The sequence below is a fragment of the Pundamilia nyererei genome, unplaced genomic scaffold, assembly GCF_000239375.1.
Source record: "Pundamilia nyererei isolate P.nyererei 1_Seehausen unplaced genomic scaffold, PunNye1.0 scaffold00007, whole genome shotgun sequence".
Lineage (NCBI taxonomy): Eukaryota > Metazoa > Chordata > Actinopteri > Cichliformes > Cichlidae > Pundamilia > Pundamilia nyererei.
The window spans coordinates 2,253,735-2,270,525 of record NW_005187408.1 but is presented as its reverse complement, the minus strand read 5'-3'; the positions used below and the strand labels follow the sequence as shown (position 1 = coordinate 2,270,525).

Sequence of the window (16,791 nt, the reverse complement as noted above, 5' to 3'; positions counted from 1 at the left end):
CACACCATCAGAGATAATGTCTTTGGAGGTCATTTGGTCCTCAGGTGCATACTATGCTGTTTCCACTGGCACAATGCTGTGTCAGTGCCTCTGTAAAAGCAGGAGGCTTCAATGTGCTGATGCGGTATAGAGCTCATTTGTTTTATGGCTCACCCTTCACGGCAGCGCATTTCTTTTCATATTGACTGAGCTCTATTTATATTGACTGAGCTCTATTTATATTGAATAAAAATATATGTAACTATATATATATATATATTCATGATAATTTAATGATGGAATGTGCTTTCTTCCAAACTTCAGTGTAATTCAATGAACAGATTCAAGGACATCTGAAGAGCTTTCCAAATCTTAGTAGTTCTCAAAAGTAAACTACACAGTTAATTAGAAAACAGCACAGAACCTTTAGTTGTCTGGTTCACCCCTCCATAGGTCATGCAAGTTGTGTTTTCAATAAATAAAATAATGTAATAGACACTTATACATCTAATTGCCAGACTGTTCTGTTGTCCTTTAAAGATTTAGACCCCAATCCATTGAGCTCCAGTTCATTTTACATGCACTTTTTGATGGCTACTGACACATTTGCTACAATGTCCCAATGATGATTTTGGTGGTATTATTCACAACCTCTTCATCTGACCTCACGCTCACTCAACATAAACTTGTGCCCCCCTCGTTGTTACCCAGGATTTATTCTACCAGTTTGTGTAAATCTGTGTGTGATATGTTCAAAAACACACAAACAACATAGCTAATACCTGCCTTTTTTGTGTCTCTCAGCATTTCCTTCATGGACTATACTGTTTTTTTTTCTTTTTACTTTACTTGGATAAATAACCACCCAATATATTTTTGTTCCAAGTCCCGATTACATAAATACATTGTCAGTGTTTCCGAAGTAAACTGCTAAGACAATAGGAGCCATAACCTTTTGCAATAGGTTAAAATAACGATTGTTTAGACCATTATTTAGTTCCACATGGCACCCGTTGCCTGGCAACGTTGCGTCAACCTCCTTTTCCAAAACACAGTACGGTGAGGTTATTGTTGTCGGTTTAAAACCTCGAAGTTGCCTCTTGGTCTGGAAAGAAAACGTAAGTCGTGGTTCATTTTTGAGATAGTAATTAGAGAGCTTGCCATATGCCTGTTTTGTAAGCTTAATCTGTCGACAGTGCTACTGAGGAGTGGCATAGTAGCATAACTAGCTAGCTAGCTAGCTTTATGGGTTCACAGAGTTGAACGCATTGAACCGTTATTGGACACCCATCTCTCATCAATATTGCTCCTCTTTAGGCCATAATATGGGAAAGAAGTCAAGGAACGAGAGGGAAACGCCAATCAAGGAAACGGTGAGTGACGAATGTTTCTTTAGGTCTGTGAAGGTTCTCACCTAATGTTTCTTTAGGTGTTGGCAAAACCTAATTAATGCATTTTTGAACCTTTTACAAGGTTTAATTCATGTCCACTGAAACACATCCATACCATGAACACAGCCTACTGTACATCCCGGGAACATATCAATTAGAAAGCATGCACAACTCTCTGATTGGAACTACTACTATGGAACTTGATTCATTGGGGCTTGGCATCAAAGGTCATTAAGGTTGATATACAAGCAGGTATTTGTGTCAACAAATCATGATTATTCTAACTACACAAAAAATAATGAATGAAATTTGAATTTGCCTTAGTACATATCAAATGCTCTGATTGACACATCAAAAACATTGACTGATAGTAAATATTATATTTGTGATGAGGTAAGAATGATCAGTTTCATGTGTGGTGAAACATCCTCTTAACCAGTGGATAATAACACTAACACTAACTAACTTCAGACACTAACAGTCTGAAGAAAGCTAAAGAGGGAGTGTGAAACTCAAAGGGAAAAAATAGATGTCATGCTCAAAAGTGTGTCCATTTGCCACTACAATAAAAAAGTCTTTGACTTCATTCTAGATGATGAAGTTTTATGATGTTCTGATGATAAAAATGTACTTTGAAATTGTGGCTTGGTCTTTAGTAGGCCTTGGGCACAAAATTGTTTGAAAACGGCATCAGGATATCATATGCATGTACATGTTCTCAGGTTGTTGCCTGTTGGTACATGCTGGGCATTGAGATATGTCCTGTCTCATTGTCCTAGAAGTATGAAAGTCAAAAAGACAGACCTGACTTTTTACATGTTCTATATTTCAGTTATTTATTTTATATTTTGCAAACACTCCTTCTCCCTGTTGACTCTCACAGTTTGAGCCGCTACCCCTTGAGAGCAAAGCCCCAGCAACAGTAGTGCTGCTGTTGAACTCCCCAGAGGAGGACATTTTAATCAAAGCGTGTGAAGCGATCCAGACATTTGCAGAGAAAGGTATGGTAGGGTACCCACCGCTAACCCTTCCACATATTATTGATTGTTTTTATTTCTATGGGCAACCTTGCAGCTGAATAGCAGAAAATCCTGTCTTAATTTTGCTTTCAGGCTGATGTTTTGTAATGGTGTATTTTTTTGATATGCATTTTTTAAATCCAGAAATTGCAACATTTGCAATTCACTTCATCACCATCTGCCTAATTTTCCTGTTCACTGTCTCCCCCTGTTGTTAGGAGATGAGAACAAGGTTTCTCTGCTGGGACTTGGGGCATTAGCGCCTCTCTGCCAACTCATTACTCACAACAACAAGCTGGTCAGACGCAATGCCTTCATGGCCTTGGGCATCATGGCCACCAATGGTGCGTTAGACCAGTTACGTCATTGATGCAGATTCGACTGCAGTGGACTTGGTAGCTTACAAGCTCATGCGACAGTCTTGATTCTACAAATGACCCTTTAGTTTACCGGCCATCTATGTGTTTGTCAGGAATTTGCATCTGTTAATCTACCAGATGTTGGATTCCCTGTTCTGTTGATTTAACAATGAGCAAGGTGCTAGCCTTACTGAGTAACTGAGTAGTGTCTCTTGTTTAAATCTGAAAGGTGATGTAAGGACTGCGTTGAAAAAATTAGATGCCATTCCATCAATTATTGAAAAACTATCACTCGAAGGTGAGTAATAGATATTAGAAGATTAAGATATATTTTGATCACTAAAGGAAACAGTGTCACTTTGTATAAGTTGCATACAATCAAAATAGAGCACATGTGTTTACTTATGGCAGTAGGCAGTATTTCTGTGATCAATCCTTATTTATTTCTGTTTCTTTTCATATAATCAAATTCCATTTTTGTTCAAGATGATACAGTTGTCCACGAGTTTGCAACACTGTGCCTGGCTTCTTTGTCAGAGGATTTCCTCTGTAAGGCCCAGATCTTTGACAACAAGGGGCTGCCAACTCTAATTCAGCTGCTGTCTAGTTCTGACCCAGATGTCAAGAGGAATTCACTAGAGACCATCTCCAACCTAGTACAGGTGACCCAAAGTCATCAGGCTTTAGGATGTAATTTTATGTAAAAATTCTAAGGATTTTCACTGTGAAAAATTAACGTGATGTTTTATAGTCCTAAAAGATGATAAAGTTGTCTTCACATACCGTATTTACTGAACCCCTGAACTTTTCTAGATATAACATTACAGGGGTACATGTGACAGTGCAGATGTTTAATGCTGTAGAATGTGTTTAACTTGTCAGCTCTGCAAGGGAAAGTATTTATTGTGTCCAATTTAATCTATGTGATAATAGTGCAGGTAATAACTCTGGTGTCAGTGGTCACACTGTGTTCTGCCTCCCTCCTGCTCTACTAAGGCAGCACTGCTGCCAAACCTAAAGTATTTCTTAGCAATGAGAATGCAGTTAATGCGAACTGTTTCCTGCTGTGCGCTACGTGTGAGAAAGAGCAACTTCACAAAGTCCTGACCTATTTCTCCCAACATTTACAGATTTCATGAGTGAAAACAGCTTCAAATTTGCTCCTAGGATTGTTGAAAAAAATGCTTTCAACATTTCTGTGAACCTTTTGCAACCTTTGCTGTTTTGTCCCCATGAAGGACTACAAAAGCCGACTGGTGGTACACGAATTAGGTGGGATCCCTCCACTTCTGCAGCTCTTAAATTCGGAATTCCCTGTCATTCAGCATTTGGCTTTAAAGACGTTGCAACATGTCACTACTGACAGAGATGCAAACAAGACCTTCAGGGACAAGCAGGGATTTGAGAAGCTTATGGGTATCCTGAATAATGTGGTAGGTATATGGTTTAGGTAATATATGTCTTTATTCTGCTGGTTTGTGTTAATAAGAATAAAATAATAGAGAATCCTTTAAAATCTGTGTCCTCTGGACCTATCTTTTTATTTCTCACAGAACTTCAGTGACCTACATGCTGAGGCCTTACATGTCCTGGCTAACTGCTTGAGTGACAGTGAAAGTGTCCAACTCATTCACAAGAGTGGAGGACTGACCAAGTTGATGGAATTTGTCCTCACTCCCAGTGTGCCTGAAATCCGGTCAGGTGTTATTAAATGCATCACCAGGGTGGCTCAGAGCTGTAAGCACAGAAGGCAATTGGAGACAACAGATTTCTTTCAACTTTCCCACATAATTTACTCTATTTTATTTATTCTGTTATGTGTGTGTGTGTGTGTATGCGGGTGCTTGACTGTGTGTTTAGCTGAGAGCTGCAAAGTGCTTCACGAGCAGGATGTGGAGACCGTTCTGGTTGAGCTTCTGTCCTTGGAGAACATTGGTGTGATGACGTCTGCCTGTCAGGCTGTGGCTGCCTTGACCTTTCATCTAAACAGCAAAGAACGCTTCAGAGAACTTGGCACGTACATCTTCACCAAGCCACCCTGAGATTAGGTGCAGTCAGCACAACAAAGTGTAATTGAGTTGGATTCCTTTGTGTTTCAGGTTGTATCAGTGTCCTGGTTCAACTGCTGAGCAGGGAGAGTTTGGCACTGAGAGAGGCGGCAACCCAGGCCCTCTCTAACCTCACTCATAACAGCGAGTCAAATGCCTTGTGAGTAACGGAGGACTTTGATGTCTTACCTATACCTCATTGTTTTTGTACAGATATATGCACTTTTTTTTAACAATTCAAAATGTATGAAATTATGTATAAAAACATCTACAAAGAACAAGGCAGTTTAAAGACACAGAATAAGGCATATGAGACTATTTGTATGATAAGTTACTGGGTAGTATTTATTTGTCAGACATCCAGTACACACTGTCTGGTTCATATCGATCATTCAGATATGCTAGGACACCCCTGTTCCCAAGAAGGCAAAGTATTGGTGACCTGGTCAAATCACACTTCAACCCTTGGCCCATATAATCCCAAACATCTCTCAGAAAAGGAAGAAGTTCTGAAAATTCCCATAATGCATGCACATAAGTGCCCGTTTTTGTCTTTTATGTCCAGCATAAAGCATCCAAATATGATTTTTTTGTAAACTTCTAGACCCTTTCAGTTGTTTTCCCATTATTAGCTACATAAAATCTGAATGACTTCAGGGATTTAAAGGTGTGTGTTCTACTCTGGACTAGAATGCTGTCCTCCCCTTTTTTCATAAAAATAAGACACGGAATTTCTTTACTTCTTTTCCATTGTCTTCTCCAATCTTGTCTTATACATTTTTTTTTTCAGACAAGTCTTCTTCGAACTCTCGAACCCACGCATTGTATGCTTGGAAATAATATGCTTTAACAACGTATAAATTTGTAAAACTACAGTAATTGTCAGCCGTCTAACTTTTCATTAAACCTCCCTCCCTGTTTATTGTATTTTCCAGTGAAGTGTATGAGGAAGGTGGCGACAAGCTCCTCATACAGCAGCTGTATCAAAGCTGTCCAAAGATAGTGGCCAATTCTGCTGCCACACTTTGCAACATGGCAGAACATGAGATCATCCGCTGTAGCATCTTGTCACATGGAGCCATACAGGCTCTGTTGGAACCCTTGAAATCTACAGTTACACAAGTCCTGGTAAACACTGCACGTTGCCTGGCAGTGCTGGCCAGTGATGAAGAAGCTAGGACAGAGGTTGGTGTTTATGTGACCTCAGAATGCTGGCTTGTTCTCATGTTCAGTAATAATAAATAATGATCATTGTTTTTAATCATTGCTGTAAACTTTACTCAAGACAGCAGGATTATTTTAAACAGCATTCGGTTTCACTTTGTGATACTACATTTGAAATTCTTTCACTAAATAACTAATACTCAACCCAAGCTAGTCAGAGTTGGAGGTCTTCAGCTTCTGGTCAATCTACTGCAGTCTCACTCCAAGGAGGTGCTGCACATTGCATGCTTGGCAGTGAATGTCTGTGCCAGTGATGAGCCAACTGCTGTGGAGATGTGCAAATTTGGGTAAGACGTGATAGATAACACTGTCATTAGAGCATGACTGATGTGTCACCAAATAAATGGCTGGCGAATAAAATAAATGCAATATCTGCATAGATATTGCTTAATGTGATCTCCTAAATAACCAACAGATGGCAGTGCAAGACAATATTAGATGTGACTACATGTGCCTTTGTTCATTTGTCCATTTTTATATTTATTAGTAATGACAGAATATTTTTCTTTTCTTTCTTTCTTTTGGTCTATGCTTGTTGTTTCTATCTGTGTCTCAGAGCCCTGGAAATACTTCAGGAAATCAACCAGTCAAAGACCCGTAGGAACAGTTTCAGTGAGTTGGCTGTGAACAGCCTACTTAACTCCAACTTGTCTTTTAAATACAGCCTGACAAGTTCTTTGGCCTCCACTGACATCATCACCTGCGGCTTCTACGATGCTGGAAAGGTATGCTGTCAGAAGTCCTTTCAAGGACTTTTTAATGCAATCTTATTAACATAGCATTAGTTGGTTGTTGTTTTTTTGTTATTGGCAGTCTTTCACAAGAATGCAACATGACTTTTCACATAATAATTAAAATGCAACTCTTGTGTTTTCCCTCAGGCTCACCCTGGTCAGAGGATGCTGACTTTAGAGGAACTGTCCAAGCAACCGGTTAACCAGCGGCAAGCCATTATTTTTGTCAACAAAGCAACAGTATTGCCAGAGTACGAATCTAATATTAGAGTATGGTTTGATAGTTTAAAAGGAGAAATATAAACTACATTATTTTAATGCTTGTGCTTAAAAGACACCAATTGTTTTAAGAAGCATGCTTTATTATTACATTCTTTTAGTTTAGATAGATGTTTCGAGGACAAATGGAAGGTATACTGTATGTAATAGCCCTCTAAACAGTTACAGCTGACTCCTCCCACCTGGTAATAAAAGTAAATTAACCAGAACAATTACAGAAATTGACTGGGACCATTAGGTTCCTGCACTAGAAGTCACAACATGTTGTTTGCTCAGAAAATTTATTGTGGCTGTTAGATTACAATCACTCTCCCCTTCTCTGCTCCAGTCCTGTGCTCTATTCTTCCTTCGTTCCCTTTCCTCCTCCCATTCTCCCCCACTATGCCTGTAGCATAATTAGTGTGGCAGTGTACGCTGGCCCTTCTTTAGGGTGGCGACACACTCAGAGGGCTTCTTGTGATTCAAATAATGGATTTCTGAGCTTGCACCCAAAATCACAAATGTGCAAAAGCACAAAGAGACATGCAATACCCATGCGTGTTCACTGAGCCACATAAAGCATGCACGCAATGAAAAAACACATCTTAGATGTTTAAGGCTGTATATGCATGCACTGTTAAATGCTTTCAGCATTTTCATAAATTAACTTTGGAAAAGAGAGCAGTACCCCCTTCAGGGTACCTCTGTTCAGCCCTTCACCCCTCCCAGACCCCCATTCCACCAGCATGAATTTACACGCAACACTTCAGGCATTCTTAAACAGCCTGTTATGTAACTGATTCCTGGTCTCATCCATAGCTTCTGCATGAGCCAAATTTCAAAGCAAAAGGCCTCACGATTGAATTTATTTTCTGACTTATTCTTCTGTGTTCCTATAAACCAATTAACGGATGTTTTTTGTTAGTAGGGAGACAGTAGATGTGCCAGAAGAGACACAGAACAAGCCATCAGAGTCAGACGGCAGAGTCAGAGGAGAGCGTAAAACACCAAAGTGAGTGTGTTTGCGAAGTAGTACAACAACTAACATCAGAGGTTCTGGAGACAAAAATCTTTTTTGTCCAAACTCTTTTTGGCCACAGCTATGATTATTATTGTTATTATGATGATTATTATACATTGACACTCTTTTTGACACATGCTAAACAGGAAGTTGTGCCAAAAATAATCCCATTTCAAGACAATATTAAAAGATGCTACCTTTTCCTACATGAAAATGTAGCTACATAAATGCTGCATGCTAAAAAAAATCATGGAGAGAGGCAGAATATCAAACAAAAATCCAGAAAAAAAGAATTTCATACAAGTTATAAATTGATTTGCAAGTTATTGAGTGAAATAAATATTATATCCCCAAGACAAACCTGATTTAGTTCTTGGCAATGTCCCTTAAGCCCAAGTTTTCCTGTAGCCTTGGCAGAAAAACAGTCACAAAGAGTAATGGTTCCACAATATATGTGCAAAGATTTATAAAATACAGTGCTGTGTGTTCATATAAACCATTTTGTTGATGTCCTTTGGTTGCAGGGTGACAGTAGATGTGCGAGACGAAACACAGAGCAAGCCATCAGAGTCAGAAAGCAGAGTTAAAGGAGACCGTAAGACACCAAAGTGAGTGTGCTTGTTAATGTGGAGGCTCAACATAAGCAGTACCACTAACATTGATCACGAAATGTGAAATGAATTAAAAGAGGTCATAAAGGTGGAATTTTAAGTAGTGATTTTCTTTCCTTGTAAGATACTGACAGGATTCTTTTCTAATTTACTCTCTTTTTGTACAGGAAGAAGAAGGAAGAGGAACAGAAAGATTATGGCCTCATGTACTCTATTATTATTATTATTATTATTACTAAAGTTTGTGTGTGTTCAAATACATCCCTGTGCTGTATTCATATACCTTTTATTGAAACTGTCTAAAAATTTTAGAGATGATAACAATCTCTGACGCATGCTAAAGACGATATAGTGCCAAAAACATTGACATTTAAAAAAATATTGAAAGATCTTGCGTTAGTGATAATGATTAGATCTTGTAATGATATGTTCTCTTCATTACATGTATATAAAATCAGATAACATAAAGGAGATTTAGACACTAAAAAGAGTGTGCCTGTTAATATGAAGGATGAGCATAAAGCAGTGTCACTAACATGGATCCTGTGATGTGAAATGTGTGATAGAGTTCACAAAGGTGGAATATTAAGTAGTGATTTTCTTTCTTATTTTAAGGCACTGACTCCCCTGATTTCTTTTCTAATTTATTGTTTCTTCAGGAAGAAGAAGGAAGAAAAACAGAAAGATTATCTTCAGCCTGAGTCTCCTGTAGAGAAACCACGGGGAATGATGGAGGATGTCTCATTGCAGATTCTAATAAAAATTGCCAAAGAATACATCTTTCCACTGAATGATGAAAAAGAGCAGTGTGAATCCTTAGCCAGGTAACGTATTCATGCAGAAACTGGCATGCAAAGAGAGAGCGAAGTAACTTATCAGCAGCTATTGTTTAAAACAAATCTCTGGAGTCATGGAAACACATTAAAATGACATTTACACACCAACTTTTAAAATGTCAGGAGAGCTGACTAAAAATGACAGCAGTGGTATGCAATGCAGACACTCTGCTAACACACTGAAATACAATACCCTGAGAGATCAGAATGGAAAACAAAGACTTTATTTTAAAGGTTTCTGCATTTTCTTTGGTTGGGTTTGCTCTTATTTTCAGGCTGGTGAGCGAAGCCATGGGGGGAGCAGTGGAGAAGGAAAAGATGCACGAGTTTTCTTGGATTCTGCACCTCAGTGAGCTGAAGATTCAACTTCAGTCTAATGTTATTCCCATTGGTTTCATCAAAAAGGGAATCTATTATCACAGGGCACTCCTGTTCAAGGTACAGATTCTTTACCCGCATGGTAGCATTAGCATGAGCGGCTATGTTCATCATCTTTCCTAATATTTTTTATTCCTGACCAACATGTTTTGACATCCCAATTTAAGCTCTGTCTCTTTAAGGTCTTCTCCATAATATTTGTTCCTCAGCCTATTTCTCAGTCTGACATTCTTCTGTCTCCTCTTTTAGTCACTGGCTGATTGCATTGGACTGAGCTGCACACTTGTTAGGGGAGACTACAACCGTGCTTGGAATGAGGTTCTCCTTTTCAGTAGAAATTCCTCCAACAAGCTGCACTCTTCACAGCCCTGCCGCTACATAGTAGACCTTGTGCACCAACCTGGAAACCTGTTTCCAGTCAATAGCCCAGCTGCAGTCCAATATCAAACTATATAATCAGTATTGTATTGTTTAAATACCACAGAAGGTAACGCTTTGACGTCATATTTTGTCTGATGTGCATCAACCGATTTATATGTAATGTGTGTTTATGTGTACATGATGTGTGCATCATGTCAACTGACCTCATCAGTTGACTATTTTTTTTTCTACATATGCATAAAGGAAAGCAAAATCGTGTCTATTGTGGTGTTTCTCTATTAAACACAGTGATTCAACCTTTGTACTTCAGCATGGGTCCAACATGGTGAAGCAGTGTTTTTGCCAACGTGCAAGCTGTAGTTGTTTAGAAAGTTAATGCTTCAGCTGGAGAATTGAAAATATCTCTTACAGCTTCATGGTACCATCACCAGCCTGGAGCTTTGGATCCATGCTTTCATGTTTTTGAACCTACCAGAAAGATTTCATAGTAGAAATTTATACTCACCAGACCAGGCATCGTTTTTCCAATCTTATAATTGTCCAATTTTGGTGAGCCTGTGTGAACTGTAGACATACATTCCTGTTCTGCATCTGCTCCTGTATCCCATCTGCTCCAGGGTCTGAAGTGTTTTGTATTCAGAGATGCTCTTCTGCATGCCTTGGCTGTATGAGTGGGTATTGGAATTACTGTTACCTTCCTATCAGCTTGAAGCAGTCTGGTCATTCTCCTCTGACCTCTGGCATCATAAAGCATTTTCACCCAAAGAACTGCTGCACACTGGATATTTTCTTTGTTTGTGCTATTGTCTGTAAACACTAGAGATGGTTTTCGGGGAAAATCCCAGTAGATCAGCAGTTTCTGAAATACTCATACCAGCCCACCTGGCACCAACAACTAAGGCAATGTGATTTTAGGCACTTAAATCACATTTCTTCTTTTCTTTCTTCTTTCTTATGCTCAATTTGAACTTCAGCAGGTTGTTTTGATCATGTATTTGATCATGAGTAGCTACCATCTGATAACTCATCCGATTTTTGCCTTAAGGAACAGTTGAACAGGTTATTATTATTATTGGTCGTGTGATCGTGGCTCAAGAGTTGGGAGTTCGCCTTGTAATCGGAAGGTTGCCGGTTCGAGCCCTGGCTTGGACAGTCTCGGTCATTGTGTCCTTGGGCATGACACTTCACCCGTTGCCAGTGTCCGCCAACCTCGTCTCTGTCAGTGCGCCCCAGGGTGGCTGTGACTACAATGTAGCTTGCCATCACCAGTGTGTGAATGGGTGGATGACTGAATGTGTTAAGCGCTTTGGGGTCCTTAGGGACTATACAAGTACAGGCCTTTTACCATTTATTATTATTAATAATAACAATAACAATTAGTATTCAAATAGACACCTGCAAAGATGGTTGTGAACAGCAGATAGATGTGGCAATCCCAGCGGACACCAGTACTAGGAAGAAATGGCACAACTGACATCACAAACTAAGGCTGAAGGAACAACTGGAGCAGGTGTGAAAGGAAAAGGCTAAAGTAGTCACAGTGGAAATGGAAACACTAAGTGTTGTAATCCCAAAACCGGAAGAGTAGCTCCAACAGATTCCAAGCACAACATCAGAGGTCTTTGTGCCGAAGAGTGCAGTCCAGGAGCAACCACGATATTGTGCAGAACCTTCAAAGTCCCCTCAAGTGGACCCGAGCCTGAGGATTGTATTTATACCACCTCTCAGGGGATGAGGTGGAGATTTTATGTGTATATGGACTTTGTGTAATAGACTGGCAAATAGCCAATATTAGCTATTAACTAAAGCAAAGCATACAGGAGCAGGTTAAATAAATAACAATAAATGCTAGAGAAATCCTTTCATGTTTCATGTCTCTAAAAGAATTAAATAAATAAATATGGCTTACCTATTTGAATGTCATATTTTTAAATCAACAAATATCTCTGTATCAGTCTTAAAAAAAATCTAAAATCTAATCTTAGATTTTTTTTTTATTTTAATTTTTTGATCCATATACGCACTCCCATTCAGCAGCGCTTACTGCGCTCTTTGCACAGTGCTGGCAATAAAATACGACTGAACTCCATCCACTTTGACCTTTGTAGCTTCAGTTGTGTTTTGTGACCGTGTAACCCCGCTAACAGCCCGGATAAGCCGAGCGAGGACCAGCCCAAACTCGCCGCGGCGTGAAAAATCTCGATGGGGCAAGTTTGCTTGGCTCCACTGAAAGCTGCACTTTAGTCGCACTTGACTCCACTGGAGCAAACATGTCTCGTTTCGTCCGCCGGATTGTCGCTGTTGCCTCTCAACACGCCACAGCCAGAGCTGCAGAGTTACCGAGGAGGATCCCCGGCATAATCCGTCCCGTGTCCACATGTCAAGGTACCGTGAGCGAACTTCTGATTTATATCAGCGCTGTACTTGAGCTGCAGCTCGCTGCACCATCATGCACGAATGTTTACTATTAGAGGTTCTACATCTCTGTTTGAAAGAGTATTTCAGAAGTTAAGTGGAAATTCTTTGAGATTAGAATGTTTATATTTTAGTCTTAGTTATTCTTTAAGAATATATTTCCAAGCAGCCTCACTTTCTCAGCTTTAAAGTTTTCAGAGTCTGTATTATTAATGGTAATGTGATCAGATAAGAAAATGCATGAATTACAGGAAACTCTGCCACAAATGTGGCTTTAATGATTCACTGTCTCTCTCTCTCACACACACGCACACTCACGCGCAAAACATGTGGTTTGTTTTAAATATGCATATCTAAAATGTGTGACCTTTGCTCTGTGCAGGCCTGCAGTCCCTCACACGTTACAGTGAGACTACAGACTGGCATAAAAAACTGAGCCCAGAGCAGTATGTAGTCACCAGAGAGAAAGGAACTGAGGAGGTGAGTCCAGTGTATGAAAAAACAAAAAACAATATAATTATTATGTAACCTAATGCCAAAGAAGCTTTGTGTTCAGAATTAATAAGTGGAAGGTTACACGTGCACATAAGCACACCAGCAGAGTGACATACATTATCTCATCAACAGCAGCACATTCTCAGGTGGACTTTGATCTGCTCTGTATCACAACGACACACTTTTACTACATTATGAATTAAATACAGCCCGAAAAATGAAACGCAGAGATATTTCATCTTGTTATAACAGGACTAAGGACAAGTCATTGTATACACTTGCAAAACCAGGGTGCTGAAGAACACACAGGTAGTGAAATGAGCAGTATTTCTGCTCCTTACATTGTGATCTGGTGTGTGTGTGTGTGTATTTGTGGATGTTCTCAGCCCTTTAGTGGGATCTACCTGAACCATTTTGAAATGGGGATGTATCACTGTGTCTGCTGTGACGCTCCACTCTTCAGGTAATACATCTAACCAATAAAGGGGTATGCACATTTTCTGGACTGGACCATAATCTTTTATTAAAACTCTGAAAAATGAGGGCTTACTGGTATAAGATGATTTTGCTGTTTGCTCATTTTTTAAAAAAAATCAGCAGATGTTTACTAAATTCTTCCTTCCTCTCTTCATAGCTCCGAGGCTAAGTACAACTCCGGGACAGGCTGGCCAGCATTCAATGAGGCTCACGGGACATGGGAGGGTGATGAAAGCCACACCTCCATCATTCGGCGCCCTGACAACAGCCTGGGCAGCCCTGGGACAGAAGTCCTTTGTAAAAATGTGAGTTGTGCTAGGAACCAAAAGAAGCCAAGGTTTCATTCAGTTTAGCTGTGATACTTGTTGTTTGTGCTATAAAGCAGAGGTTAAAGTAAAAAAAATGTGCACAAACGTCTGACTTTTTTATGTTTCTGTATCTGGGTCACACAGTGCGATGCCCACCTTGGCCACGTGTTTGATGATGGACCAGACCCAACAGGACAGCGCTTCTGCATCAACAGTGTTGCCCTCACATTTAAAACCAGAGAAAACGACAAACCTGATGAGGATGAGTGTAACTGATGGACTTCATCAAAACATTAAAAAAAAACAGGACCAGTTTAAAGAACTTCCCTTTTGTTTTTTGTGGGGGGGTTTAAAGTGAAAAGCTATGTGATGTGCAGTGGGATGAATTGTGGGTTAAACTGGAAGTGAATTGAAACCAGTTTTATATTGCATATATTAATGGATATATGGACTGGAGAGATGTCTACACAGGACAGGACTACAGGACTCACAGTAAATCATTTTTCTTCTCCAATAATCTTTTTTCTGTTCTCTCTTCGTCACTGGTGTTTACTGTTTACTAATGTTTGTTAAGTATTTTGCCTTAACTGTCATCTGAATGAAGGTCTTCTCATATGAGCCACTTGGAACATATGTGTAGGATATGTGAAGCCATTAATGCCACAAAGTGTTTTTAACAGCATTCTAATGTTTAGCATATTTTCATATCTGGAAAAAACAGTCAAAAAATTGTTGTTCTGCAGGATTGCAAAAACATTGCTGTGTTTTTGGTTTGTAATCTGAAGTTGCGTGTACATATCCAGCTGAAGTCTTTGATGGCAATCACGCAAACATGACCGATCCTTTTTTTTTCCCCCCAATAAATTCACGTCTAAATCCGGCGCTGTGCTGCGATGACCCCCGATGTTTGCCTGTAATTTATTGCCGCCTCTTGTTGTTCAGAAGTGCACACCACAGCACTTTAGTATGGCCTCATCTCTACCATGAAGTTAATATTTAACTCAGCAGGCCATCCTCTGTTTCACACTGTTTGTCTCTGGGTCTCTGTTTGCTTATCCATATCTTCTGGGTATATGTGTTGCAAGTTGAGTAAAGCAGAAAGAGAACAGCTGAAGGGAGAAACAGAGCAGGGTGGACAGAAAACCTATAAAACAAAAACAAGAATTGTTTGTCAGCGATACAATGGCTGGACTATGGCGTTGCATGCTTGCAGTGGTGATGTTGATGTGCGTGTACCTCTGGGATTCTGCTGAGGCTGTAGGTGGAGCTAAGAGTCGACCCCGACCCCAAAGACGACCTCCCAAGAAGCCAAAGATCACACCTATTGACCTGACCCAACCCGAACAAGACATAGACATAGAAAGGGTAAGAAATAAGATAAAGAAGCGGAATATTTTCACTGCTGCTGCATTGGGCCCTGGCTGCTCAATTCAATTCAATTTATATAGTGCCAAATAACATCAGCAGTATTTGGTCTTTTTCTTTTTTTAGTTAATCTTTTTAACCTTCTGCTGAAGACAGTGAGATTCATGAAAAAGCTGCAACTGCCAAGAGACCGACTGTTTCCAGGCAGTTGCAGATGTCGCCAACACAGCAGACAGCTCTGTGTGCTGTTATTTTACCTCTGAACACTGTTTTTTTGATTGTTGTACCGTGTCACAGTATGATATACAAATAGGACTGCAGAAGAATCTGTGGAAACTATGTGAAAGTAACTTAATGGTGGATGAGTCAATATAAACATAAGAAAATAGCCAGAAAGCTATTTTGTTGCTTTGATTAGATCATGACACACACACACATATACACACAAAAGCGCTCTGTCCCACTGGTCTAAGAATAATCCAACAAGTTTTTGTCCTTATATTCTATGTGGAATCGAAGTAAAGTATTCAGAGACTCGAACACGTCAAAGGCCAGTTCTGAGAAGCCTTTATTCTTCAAACTTTCGATCGCTGTGAAAGCTCTGATTTTTATGGATTACTGTGGGGGCTGCTGATGCAGGCAAACTTGCATAATTGTGTCAATATTGTGTTTGAGGCAATGAGGGAATTTTTCTGTGCAGGTGAACGGATATGAAGGGGATAGAGCAGGGCATTTAAAAGAAATGTTTTGTTTTGTTTTGACACGGGAACATTTTTGGAATTCTGATTTCAGTGGGATGGGATGAATTAGAATAATCCGATAAGACATTTGTCTATGACAAATTGATTGATTTTGAGATATTTTGAAATCTTGTTTTTTCCTTTCTCTGATTGCGTGTGTCCTAGATGCTGGGAACATGGTACCTGCTTAATACTGCCTCTAAATGCTCTTACCTGGTAAATCACGGGACCAAGGTGGAGCCAACAGTAATCACCATTGCTCGTACCGCTACCTCTAATGAAACGCTGTCTGTTAGCACCAAAACAAGGCAGTGAGTACAGCTGCACATGTGGCTGATTCTTCTGTATGTTCTTTGCTTTCTTTCTATTTTTTTGTCAGCAGAGGGAGCCAATTTCTTGAATCCCTCATTCCATTCTTACTGATATTATTCCTTGCCATGTGTTTAATGTTATTTATGCATCTTCAAAAACAGGAAGGATGAGGTAGAACAGTTAAATCCGTCAGCTTTTCTGCTAACTCTTTTTTGGCCAAACTGACCTAGAAGTATAATATCCCATTTAAATGGAAAAAATGTGGCTTGTGTTGTTTTTGGAGAACATTCTATGAAAGCTTTTGTTGCTGTATGAGTGCTATGAAATCTTTCTGGCCTCAACAGAGAAAAAACAAGTTTTATTGATTAATTTGTCATGCACTCTTCTCTTCTCTTCTCTTCTCTTCTCTTCTCTTCTCTTCTCTTCTCTTCTCTTCTCTT

The 16,791-nt window shown here is 39.6% G+C and overlaps 3 protein-coding genes across 6 annotated transcripts in view; all 3 read left to right on the top strand.

Annotated features, from left to right (window-relative positions):
* Positions 1–10,499, top strand: part of armc3 (armadillo repeat containing 3) — an 11,459-nt gene extending 960 nt beyond the window's left edge. The window contains exons 1-20 of one of the 4 annotated variants that reach the window (XM_005722504.1): positions 972–1,097; positions 1,297–1,352; positions 2,254–2,371; positions 2,608–2,733; positions 2,978–3,046; positions 3,235–3,410; positions 3,987–4,181; positions 4,302–4,485; positions 4,609–4,761; positions 4,848–4,956; positions 5,732–5,981; positions 6,171–6,307; positions 6,577–6,745; positions 6,902–7,005; positions 7,941–8,024; positions 8,558–8,641; positions 8,812–8,850; positions 9,304–9,468; positions 9,756–9,918; positions 10,108–10,499. In XM_005722504.1, the coding sequence (XP_005722561.1) occupies positions 1,305–1,352; positions 2,254–2,371; positions 2,608–2,733; positions 2,978–3,046; positions 3,235–3,410; positions 3,987–4,181; positions 4,302–4,485; positions 4,609–4,761; positions 4,848–4,956; positions 5,732–5,981; positions 6,171–6,307; positions 6,577–6,745; positions 6,902–7,005; positions 7,941–8,024; positions 8,558–8,641; positions 8,812–8,850; positions 9,304–9,468; positions 9,756–9,918; positions 10,108–10,314 (2,580 nt within the window). In that variant the 5' untranslated portion in view covers positions 972–1,097; positions 1,297–1,304 and the 3' untranslated portion in view covers positions 10,315–10,499. Of the gene's footprint in view, positions 1–971; positions 1,098–1,296; positions 1,353–2,253; positions 2,372–2,607; positions 2,734–2,977; positions 3,047–3,234; positions 3,411–3,986; positions 4,182–4,301; positions 4,486–4,608; positions 4,762–4,847; positions 4,957–5,731; positions 5,982–6,170; positions 6,308–6,576; positions 6,746–6,901; positions 7,006–7,937; positions 8,025–8,557; positions 8,642–8,811; positions 8,851–9,303; positions 9,469–9,755; positions 9,919–10,107 lie in introns of those variants that run through there. The other 3 variants (XM_005722503.1, XM_013915585.1, XM_005722505.1) reach the window with 3 other exon arrangements.
* Positions 10,500–12,348: 1,849 nt separating this feature from the next.
* Positions 12,349–14,831, top strand: msrb2 (methionine sulfoxide reductase B2). Its single transcript, XM_005722497.1, has 5 exons — positions 12,349–12,624; positions 13,037–13,134; positions 13,536–13,612; positions 13,784–13,931; positions 14,079–14,831. Exons 1-5 carry the CDS (start codon positions 12,510–12,512, stop codon positions 14,208–14,210), a joined length of 570 nt encoding a protein of 189 aa, XP_005722554.1. The 5' UTR covers positions 12,349–12,509; the 3' UTR covers positions 14,211–14,831.
* Positions 14,832–15,116: 285 nt separating this feature from the next.
* The window catches only part of c8g (complement component 8, gamma polypeptide), a 7,137-nt gene continuing 5,462 nt past the window's right edge, over positions 15,117–16,791 (top strand). The window contains exons 1-2 of the mRNA XM_005722496.1: positions 15,117–15,299; positions 16,205–16,350. Coding sequence (XP_005722553.1) covers positions 15,117–15,299; positions 16,205–16,350 — 329 coding nt within the window. The remainder of the gene's footprint in view (positions 15,300–16,204; positions 16,351–16,791) is intronic.

Bases quoted from the DNA above. Each gene is read 5' to 3' on its own strand.
- msrb2 (XM_005722497.1), top strand. From the start codon at position 12,510: ATGTCTCGTTTCGTCCGCCGGATTGTCGCTGTTGCCTCTCAACACGCC. The intron at 13,135-13,535 runs GTGAGTCCAGTG...GGATGTTCTCAG, and splicing joins GAGAGAAAGGAACTGAGGAG to CCCTTTAGTGGGATCTACCT. The intron at 13,613-13,783 runs GTAATACATCTA...CTCTCTTCATAG, and splicing joins TGTGACGCTCCACTCTTCAG to CTCCGAGGCTAAGTACAACT.